The 11,270-nt window shown below is 49.0% G+C and overlaps 1 protein-coding gene across 1 annotated transcript; it reads right to left on the reverse strand.

Moving 5' to 3' along the window:
- Positions 1 to 729: 729 nt before the first annotated feature.
- Positions 730 to 2,376, reverse strand: LOC132870312 (SCAN domain-containing protein 3-like). The gene has a single exon (XM_060903943.1). It carries the CDS (start codon positions 2,374 to 2,376, stop codon positions 730 to 732), a length of 1,647 nt encoding a protein of 548 aa, XP_060759926.1.
- Positions 2,377 to 11,270: the final 8,894 nt, after the last annotated feature.

Consider the following 11,270-nt stretch of genomic DNA (forward strand, 5'->3'; position numbering starts at 1 on the left):
TGTGTAGAACAGGGGTTCTCAAACTTTTTTGGGCCGGGGACCCCAATGGAGCAGAAATTTTCCCAAGGACCCCCTCATAATCGCACCACAAATTTAACCATATAGGCTTATAAATATTTGTCCTGTTACATACAGTTATTACCACATTGTTTTAAATAGTCATTTTAATGCATTTAGCAAATAAAATATATATATATATATATATATATATATATATATATATATATATATATATATATATATATATATATATATATATATATATGTGTTGGAACAATATACCGTGGAACAAATAGAATTCCATTTTAGTTTAGTATTGATTATTGACATATTGATGGGATTACATTTTAGAACTCATCAGAATAGATAACAGACTGACAAAAAACACTCAATGCATTCAGAGGTAACTGATCTCATGGTGTAAAATGAATGGCAATATACTAACCATCAAAAAACAATGAAAAAGCACTGATGCAGGAACAGGCATCAAACTGCAGTAAGAGAATCAAACTGCTCGAAATATTTCATGCATTACAACTAAAAATGTTATGATTAACCATTTTCAGTGGTGGGGGTGGGGGCAGCTGGAGAGTGAGCAAGTGAGATTGACAACAGTAGATAACTTTTTTAATACTATGAAAATATCTGATTAACCATATTGTTGGTGGTTTTGGGTGGGGGGTGGGGGTCAGGGGGAATGCAACAGTATCATTATCATCATCATCATCATCAATGAGATGGGTGTGCCTGTCTTTCACTACACAGTTTGTCCAGTCTTGGTGTGATGGATGATAGACAGACTCTAAGATCACTCTCCACATGGAGACGAGCTCTGTACTTGGTCTTCATTGCAGTCAAAGTAGAGAAAGATGACTCGCATAAGTAGGTAGTAGGAAAGGGGAGCAATATCTGCATAGCATGTGCTGTGAGTTCAGGATACTCAAATGCTAGTGAGGGCCAAAACTCTGCATGGCTCACCTGCTGGAATCTGGCCTTCAATGTCCGATCGCAAGATAAGTCCACCAACTCCTCCTCTGCTTTTCCTGTAAGGCTGTATGTAGCTGCTGGAGCAAAGGGATCTCGCACCCAGTCCCAGGCATCAGTGTTTACATCTGAGAAATATGAGGTGAAGTGCTTGCTGAGAGCAGTGAGGTGAGAGGTGGCTACCTCTTTCATGACAGTCACAGGCAGGTTGTTTGCGAGCAGAAATTCTGTGAGCTGCGGGAACATGTCTGTCACTCCATCTTGTAGCCATCTTTGCCACAGCTCTGCTTTCCTCATGAAGGCGGTGAGTTTGTCGCTTACTTCAAGGATGGAGGCATAGCGTCCTTGAATGGAGAGGTTAAGGCTATTGAGGGCGTTGAAAACATCCACCAGATAGGCCAACTTAGCAACGTACACAGGATCAGAGAAAAACTCTGCGATGTCGGGCTTTTCCGTTCGCATAAACTCCGACATTTCGGCGCGTAACTCAAACACCCGCTGAAGTACCTTTCCGCGAGAGAGCCACCTCACTTCGGAATGATAAAGCAGTGTGTCGTGGCCTGCGTCCATCTCCCGACAAAGTTGCCCAAACAAACGTGTCTGCAGTGCCCTTGACTTAACAAAATTAACTGCAGCCACAGCTTTATTCAGCACCAAGTGCAAGTCAGGTTCAATGGCTTTGGAGGCGAGCGCTTGCCGATGAAGCATACAGTGCACAGACTTGACATTTGGGTTGACAGCCTTTATGCGAGCGACAACACCACTCTTTCGGCCAGTCATCGCTGCCGCTCCATCTGTGCACACGGCGACACATTTACCCCAGCTCAGCCCAGCTTCATTAATAAATTCATCCAGGAGCCTAAATATCTCCTCTCCTGTTGCCCTACCTGGGACCGCTTTGCAGAACAAAAAGTCCTCTAAAATTGTTTCTCCCCATGGATAGCGGACAAGAGCGATGAGCTGAGCTGCACTAGCTATGTCAGTAGACTCATCCAGCTGAATAGAATATTGACCACTGCAGCGAAGTCTACCTAGAAGTTGTGACAAGATGTCATCAGAGAGATCATCAATCCTTCGCCTTACGGTGTCGTTGGAGAGTGGTACCGTTTTCAATTTGTTAGCTGCCTCTGTTCCGATCATAACCTCGCACATATCCACTGCAGATGGAAGGATCAGCTCTTCTGCTATGGTATGAGCCTTCTTACACTTAGCTATACGCTGGGCTACCAAATAAGAAGCTTTCTGCGCCCTCTCTGATGTAGTTGCCAGCTTGGTTAGTCTTGTTCGCTGAGAGAAATATTCCTCACCTTTTCTGTGAAAGAACTCTTTTGGTTTGTTGATGTATTCCGGATGTTTTGTTAACAGATGCCGCTTTAGCTTGGCTGGCTTCATAGCCTCATTAGCTAGCACCTGGAGACAGTTCACACACATTGGCTTTCCTCCGCTGCTTTCAATGAAGCCAAATTCTATATAAGTCTCGTCATATTTTCTTACTTTGCTTGGTTTGGGAGTGTTGTTACTCGTCTGTTTCAAAAATCTATCCATTTTCTTTTTTCTAACTCTGATTGCTGCCTTTCAATCAGCTCACCAAGCTATCCTAGCTATGTTATGCGAGCGGGAATAAAGAGAATAATGTGATTGGGCGAATACTGTAGCATTTTACCTACGGAGCCCCTCTGGGGACATGGGTGAAAAAAAAATATTCCGTGGCCACGCGTTAATAACGCGTGGGAACGAGATCCTATTCCGTGGCCACGACTTGTTTAATGCATGGGAACGAGATGATTATTAGGTGGCCACGAATTAATAACGCGTGGCCACGAGAAGTGCTCGTCATTTCATCACTGAGACTGTTGACTTTCTGGCATCAGTAGTTTCAGCCGCAAATATGGACAAGTTTGATCTGATTTCGTTTTATTTTAACCTAGGAATGAAATGGCCACGGAATATTTTTTTTTTCACCCATGTCACCAGAGGGGCTCCGTTTTTTCTCCACATAAGGGAAGTTTATTATTTTGTAGCAAATTTTTTCACGGACCCCCTGGCAACGCGCCACGGACCCCCAGGGGTCCGCGGACCCCACTTTGAGAACCACTGGTGTAGAAGAAGGGTCTGGGTACTGAACTGGCCAGCCTGCAGTCCAGATCTTTCACCCATAGAAAACATTTGGTGCATCATAAAATGGAAGATAGGACAAAAAAGACCTAAGACAGTTGAGCAACTAGAATCCTACATTAGACAAGAATGGGTTAACATTCCTATCCCTAAACTTGAACAACTTGTCTCCTCAGTCCCCAGACGTTTGCAGACTGTTGTAAAGAGAAAAGGGGATGTCTCACAGTGGTAAACATGGCCTTGTCCCAACTTTTTTGAGATGTGTTGTTGTCATGAAATTTAAAATCACCTAATTTTTCTCTTTAAATGATACATTTTCTCAGTTTAAACATTTGATATGTCATCTATGTTCTATTCTGAATAAAATATGGAATTTTGAAACTTCCACATAATTGCATTCCGTTTTTATTTACAATTTGTACTTTATCCCAACTTTTTTGGAATCGGGGTTGTATCTATATATACACACACGCCACACACATGTGTTCTGGTCGGGAGAGAGCCCCCTCTGCTCTCGCTCTCCTCCTTAAATAGGGCTCGGCTGCTGGGAAGACACACAAACACAGGTTAATTCACATCAGGTGTAGTGATTCTGCCACTTACCTTCCCTGACTCCGCCCTCCGGTCACTGACCGACGCTTGACCACGCCCCCACTGCCACATACCCCCACCGCCCGACTCAGGTCAGGCAGCCATCCGGCCCGCAGCCTACTCCCCCCTCCCTTGACGGGAGAGGAAGTCTGCCATGACCATCTGCACCCCCGGCCTGTGGCCTTGAAGTTAAAGGGTTGGAGTGCCAGATACCAACGGGTGATCCGCGCGTTGGCATCCTTCATGTGGTGGAGCCACTGGAGGGGCGCGTGGTCTGAACAGAGGGTGAAAGGGTGTCCCAGCAGGTAGTAACTTAGGGCGAGGACCACCCACTTGATGGCCAGGCACTCCTTCTCTATGGTGCTGTAGCGCCCATCATGCACTGACAGCTTTCGACTTATATACAGCACTGGGTGATCCTCCACCTCCTGGGACAAAACAGCCCCCAGCCCTCTGTCTGACGCGTCCGTCTGCAATATAAAAGGGAGAGAAAAGTCAGGGGAGTGTAACAGTGGCCCCACACACAGTGCAGCCTTTACCTCAGAAAAAGCCCGCTGGCATTGCTCCGTCCACTGGACCGGATCTGGTGCCCCCTTTTTAGTGAGATCAGTCAGCGGGCTGGTGACATCCGAATAATTAGGTATAAACCTACGATAATAGCCAGCCAGCCCCAGGAACTGTCTCACCCCCTTTTTGGTCTTGGGCCTTGGGCAGGCCGCAATCGCTGCCGTCTTGTTAATTTGGGGATGCACCTGCCCATTGCCCAAGTACCCAGATAGCCCAGATACCATACTTCCACCCGCCCAATTGCACACTTCTTCGGGTTGGCTGTGAGACCCGCCCGCCTCAGCGACCTGAGGACAGCCCTCAGGTGTTATAGGTGCTGCGGCCAGTCATTACTATAAATAATGATGTCGTCAAGGTACGCGGCTGCATAGGTGGCATGGGGGCGGAGGACCTTATCCATCAGCCGCTGAAACATAGCGGGCGCCCCAAACAGCCCAAAAGGAAGTGTGACAAACTGGTGTAAGCCGAACGGTGTGGAAAAGGCCGTTTTTTCTCGGGATAATGGAGTCAAGGGGACCTGCCAATAACCCTTCATCAAATCCAGTGTTGAGTAAAAGTGAGCCGTGCCTAGTCGATCGAGCAACTCATCAATACGAGGCATTGGGTAAGCGTCGAATTTAGACACTGCATTGACTTTTCTATAGTCGACACAGAACCGGACCTACCCGTCGGCCTTGGGTACCAAGACCACCGGGCTGCTCCAGTCACTGTGGGACTCCTCAACGGTGCCCATTTCGAGCATGGCCTCGAGTTCTTCCTGAACCACTTTTTTCTTGTGTTCGGGTAGCCTGTAAGGGTGGCTACGCACTATTTAAATTCGGTCTGCAACTGGGCAACCTCTGCGAGTTGGGTCGGGGAGAGGTGGTCTCCACAGGGGACCGGAGAGGTACACAATGCCAATGCTCCCTTTTGAACCTCCGGCCCCAGCTCCGCCCTCTCCGGAACCACCGACACCAATGCCACGGGGACCTCCTCATTCCAGAGTTTGAGCAGATTGAGGTGGTAAATCTGTAGCGCCCCACCCCTGTCCGTTCACCTCACCTCGTAGTCGACGTCCCCGACTCGCCGTGTGACCTGAAAGGGTCCTTGCCACTTGGCGACCAATTTGGAGCTCGATGTGGGCAACAGTACGAGTACTTTATCTCCCGGGTTTGCCGTTCTTGGGCCTGCCGCAAATTCTCCTGGGTTAGGTGTGAGAGTGTGTGGAGTTTTGCGCGCAGGTCCATAATGTATTGAATTTCATTTTTACTTGGTGAAGGTCCCTCCTCCCAATTTTCTCGCAGCACGTCTAAAATGCCGCGCAGCTTACGCCCATATAATAATTCAAACGGGGAGAACCCCATGGAGGCTTGTGGGACCTCTTGCACTGAAAACAACAATGGTTCGAGCCATTTATCCCAATTATGTGCGTCCTCACTTACGAATTTCCTAATTATATTTTTGAGGGTGCGATTGAATCTTTTGACTAAACCGTCCGTTTGTGGGTGATACACGCTGGTGCGGATCGGCTTAATCCCCAATAACCCATAAAGTTCGTTCAGTGTTCGTGACATAAACGCGGTGCCTTGATCAGTCAGAATCTCTTTCGGGATTCTGACTCGGGAGATAACGCGGAAGAGTGCCTCCGCAATACTGCGTGCTGAGATATTGCAATGAGGCACCGCTTCCGGGTATCGCATTGCATAGTCCACCAGAACTAATATAAAGCGGTACCCTCGTGCTGACCGATCTAATGGCCCGACGAGATCCATCCCAATTCTTTCGAACGGGGTCTCGATTAATGGTAGAGGGCGCAAAGGTGCTTTTGGAATGGCCGCTGGATTTACTAACTGGCATTTGCGGCACGCCGTACACCACCTACAGACATCGCCGTGAATCCCTGGCCAATAGAATCGGGCCATTATTCGGGCTAGTGTTTTATCCTGCCCCAAGTGTCCAGCCATGGGATTAAAGTGAGCCGCCTGGAATACCAATTCCTGGTGGCTTTTTGAAATCAAAAGCTGCGTGACTTTCTCTTTAGTTTGAGTGTCCTGCATCACTCGGTATAATCTATCCTTCATAATCACGAAGTAGGGGAGGGACGGGGTGGCGTTTGGCTGGAGCATTTGACCATCGATTACTCTCACTTGGTCAAATGCATGCCGCAGACTCTCGTCTCACGACTGCTCTAATGGAAAATCCGCAAGGGATTCGCCGAGAGAGAGAGGAGGAGCCGGCAGCTCCTCACTCTGACACGGAGCTGACGTAGACGGCTCTGTGACAGCTGCTCCTGCCAATGCGACACCGGGACCTCCCCTTATTAAACTACGTCAGGACCCACTCTTTACTAGGTGCCTCATTAATTCCCCAAATCCCGGCCAATCCGTCCCCAAAATTAGAGAGTGGGTAAGGCGAGGATTAACCGCCGCCTTCACTATAAATTTTTCCCCTCGAAAAAAATGTGGACCGACATTAAAGTGTAGCTGTGAACATCCCCGTGCACACACAACACCTTCACCAATTGTGCTCCCCCCAATGCCTCGTCTTGCACCAGGTTTTGGTGGATTGAGGTCTGATTACAACCAGAATCCACCAACGCCGGTTGGTGGCCCGGCTCCCCGCAGCGCCAGCAAACTGGCCCGGGCTTCCTCTCTGCACTGGTGCTCTGGGGCTCACTCACCTGAGGGGGGGGAGAGACAGACACAGAAGGGAGACACGGGAGGGCACCATGGGTGCGGCGGGCCGGGCCGGCTGGGGGAGGCGGCCCCCGCCTCCGCGGTGGGGAAATGGGGCGAGGAGGAGACATGGGAGGAGAGGGAGAGAGAGAGGAGAGGGGAGAAGAGGTTGTCTGCTTTCCTGCCATCGGGACAGCCGCCAAATGGTCCTCCGCCAGCTTGATTGCCTGATCCAGTTATGCCGGTCGGTGGCACTGGACCCACTCTGCAGCTCTGGCTGGTAGACGCACGATGAACTGCTCCAGCGCCACCTGGTTGATGAGCCCCTCAGTGTTGTGGTTGTCGGCCCTCAACCACCGCCCACAGGCATCCCGGAGTTGCTGGCCAAATGCGAATGGCCGGCCGACTTCCTCCAAGCACAAAGCGCGGAAGCGCTGCCGTTGTTGCTCGGGGGTGCACCCCACATGCTGGAGAATGGCCCAGCGAAGGTCCGCATAGGCCAGCCGGCAGTTGGCGGGGAGCTGTAGTGCGGCCAGCTGCGCCTCTCCCGTTAGCAGGGGGGAGGAGGCGTGCCGCGCGCTGTTCCATCGGCCACCCCGAGGTCTCTGCCACCTGCTCAAAGAACGTGAGGAAGGCCTCGGGGTCGTCCTGCGGGCCCATCTTCATCAGGGTGAAGGGGGACGGCCCCGCGGCGGTGGACCCTGCTGACGCAAGGAGGTGCCGGAACGCCTGTCGCTCTTCCTGCTGAGCCAGCACCAGGGCCTCGAACCACTGTTCCTGTTCCTTCCAGAGGGCGACTAGTGCCTGGTACTGGCTTTGCTGGGCCGTGGCGAGGGCGTGGACCAGCTCGGTGAGTGGGGAGGACTCCATGGGGCTGTTCTGCTTCGGCACTCCAAATCCCGGGTTTCAGCACCATTGTAGCAACTTGGATGGGCGGGTGGAGCACAGAAGGACGGCAGGCCATAACTGAGTTCACAAAACCGTTTATTATCAGCTTTTCAGCTTCTACACATTTATTCATATATCTATATATACACACACACACACGCCACACACACACGTGTTCTGGTCGGGAGAGAGCCCCCTCTGCTCTCGCTCTCCTCCTTAAATAGGGCGTGGCTGCTGGGAAGACACACAAACACAGGTTAATTCACATCAGGTGTAGTGATTCTGCCACTTACCTTCCCTGACTCTGCCCTCCGGTCACAGACCGACGCTTGACCACACCCCCACTGCCACAATATTCATAGACCTCCTGAAATCTATCTATGATTATCACTGAGACGATCTTTGACAGAGTTGCAATAATACTAAGTCCCCTGTAGTTCTCGGCACAGGACTTCAGACCACGCTTGTAAAAGCAAGTGATACTTGCAGTCAGCCATCGGGTTGGTACTTGGATGCAAGTCCATATCAGACTCACTGGAAGTACAAAACACTCTAACAGATGTTTTGAGGTTGAGTACTTCAAGTGTTCGGAGTGTATTCTATCCGTACCCATGCAGTTTCAATTTTAAAGTCTTTTCATTCTTGTTTCAATTTCTGAGCTGTCTGGAACCACTGTGTTGATATCCGGGAGATCATCCGGTGGTAGCACATATGGATAGGCCTCTGGTTGTTCTAACTCTGGCTGGGGTTCATATGGTCGTGGACCAAAATGTTTAGCGAAGTGGTCTTCTGACTTACGGATAGGTATCAGTAGTTTATTAGATCTTTCCAGTGATGTGTGTTGTTTCATTAGTCTAAATTTCTCCTCAACGTTACAGTTTTCGCTTGCTACATTGATATCTGCCTTGGTCTTAAAGTAGGCATTTTTAAGTCGTGCATGGAGTTTCTTTGTCATCTCCAAGGGCTCTTCTTTTATATGGGTCTTTCTCATGGCGTTGGTTTAACAGGAGCTCTTGGTATTCTTGATTTACCCAAGGCTTTTGGATTTGGCTCTTAACAAATGAGGGAACTGTCTCCTTGGAGGCTTGTCTGATTGTATCTACAATAAACTCCTTGACGTCATCTATTTTCTGTGAGTCCGGTTTTTGCTGCATGAGTTGATCAAGTCTAAAGCTGTATTTAGCCTGCACAGAGTGGTCATCTCTGAGGTACCGGACATCTTGACGATCTTCACATCTAGGTTTATAAGAGAATATTTGCTTTGCCTTCCTTTTTGTTGGAAAACTAGCCTGCATTACGACCACCCAATGATCTGATTCGAAGGGCTGGCTCTGTGCAGGGAAATCCCTGCAGTTCTTAGCTGCTCGTTTCGCATACCACTCAGCCATGATGTAATCTAGCCTTCGTTTGTAACCCAGGTTTGATTCAAATGACCATCTGTGCTCATGGGATTTTGGGGCAAACATCGTGTTTAACACAAACAGGTTGTTGGTCTCTGCTGTTTCCATTAATCGTGCGCCATTATAGCTTGTGGAATTGGTGTCATGGAATGGACCAATACTCTGCCATTTGCTCGGATCACAGTCTGTCCCGATTGTCACGTTGAAATCGCCAGCAACGATAACCTTGAATGATGGATTTTCTTTTTTGGTCTGGCGTATCTCTTTATGTATTGTTTGATAGAATGCTTGTTTGGTGGTTTCAGCATATTCTTCAGTCAGACAGTAACAGGTAAAGACGGACAGCTTGATCCCATGTATATTTTGACTTGTACCATGCTCATATGTCCCTCGACCGCATGATTTACATCTACGAGAGTGAAATGAGGGGCAAGAGCAATAGCAACACCCGCTTTGGCTGTTTTCATGCCATTATAGATCACACGCCATCCTTTGCATATAGGATCATCAAAACAGATCTCACCATTTCCTTTCTGCCTTACCTCCTGCATGCTGGAGATATCATGGGACAGGTTCTTAAACTACAGAACACAGTCAGCTAATTTACTTTCACATTTCCCTGTCCTCACATTAATAGTGCCAAGTTGAAAATTATGGCAATTTTTACCATGCGCTGGCATTTTGCTAATAGTGATATTAACATGATTCAATCTACTATTAATTACTTCAATCTAATCAATATTATCAAAAAACAATAATAAGAGAGAGAACTTTCTCTTGCCTTTTGTAAGGTCCCTTTCCAGAATGAAAGAGGCTACTTCACAGACTGGTGCCAGTGCTCCGTTTGCTCACCCAGTCACAAGACCGGGATCCCCAGGGTGTACCTGTCCTAATGACGGAGGTGGAGCTGGCTTGAGTGTGAGAGGCGAATTAGATTTACAGTACTGGGACTTATAAATGCCCTGTAAGCCTCTCAGTAAGCTGCAAGTTGCGCATCACACAATTTACACCCCAAACGGGAGGTGTCCTCCCGTTTCCCCTTCCTTGTCTGTGTCTCCTCCCCCTCAGGTGAGTGACCTCCGTAACACTGGTGCAGAGGGAGAGCTTGGCCTGGTATGCTGGTGCTGCAGGGAGCCAGGACATCTCCAACATCAGTGCTCCACGATGGAGGTGGGCGTGGTGGTCCAGGTCCCCGAGGCACCAGAAACTGCCCTCGATTGGGCCGGAGCATATCGAATACCAGTAAGTGTCCAAGGGGATACGTATCAGGCTTTGGTGGATTCCGGCTGTAACCAGACTGTAAAATCAGAGCAGGTGGGTGGAGCACAGAAGCATGGCAGGCCAGAACTCAGTTCTCATGAACTTTTTATTTTGTATATGCATATAGTTTTTCAGCTTACTCTCTCATACACACACACACACACACACACACACATACACACGCATTCAGGTCGGGAGAGAGCTCCCTTTCTCTGATCTCTCTCTCCTTTTATTGGGCGCGGTCACTGGAGGAGACACACAAACAGGTTAATTCACATCAGGTGCAGTGATACTACCACTTACCTTCCCTGACTCTGCCCTCCATTCACAGACCGACGCTTGACCACGCCCCTGCTGCCACACAGACCTCAATCCACCAAAGCCTGGTGCAAGGTGAGGCATTGGGGAGAGCACGAATGGTGAAGGTGTTGTGTGTGCAGGGGGATGTTCACAACTACCCTTTAGTGTCTGTCCACATTCTTTTTTGAGGGGAAAAACATTGTGTAAAGGCAGCGGTTAACCTTCGTCTCACCCACTCACTAATTTTGGGGACTGATTGGCCGGGGTTTTAGGAATTAATGATGCACATAGTGAAGAGTGGGTCCTGCCGTAATTCAGCTAGGGAAAGCCCCAGAGTAGCATTGGTGGGAGAAGCTGTCACAGAGCTGTCTACGTCAGCACAGCATCAGGGTGATATGTGCAGTGAGGAGCGCCCCACCCCTCCTCCCTCTCTTGGGAATTCCCTTGGGGATTTCCTGTTAGAGCAGTCACGAGACAAGACTCTGCGGCATGCATTTGACCAAGTGAGAGT

Source organism: Neoarius graeffei, chromosome 22 (genome assembly GCF_027579695.1).
Source record: "Neoarius graeffei isolate fNeoGra1 chromosome 22, fNeoGra1.pri, whole genome shotgun sequence".
NCBI classification, from domain to species: Eukaryota; Metazoa; Chordata; class Actinopteri; order Siluriformes; family Ariidae; genus Neoarius; species Neoarius graeffei.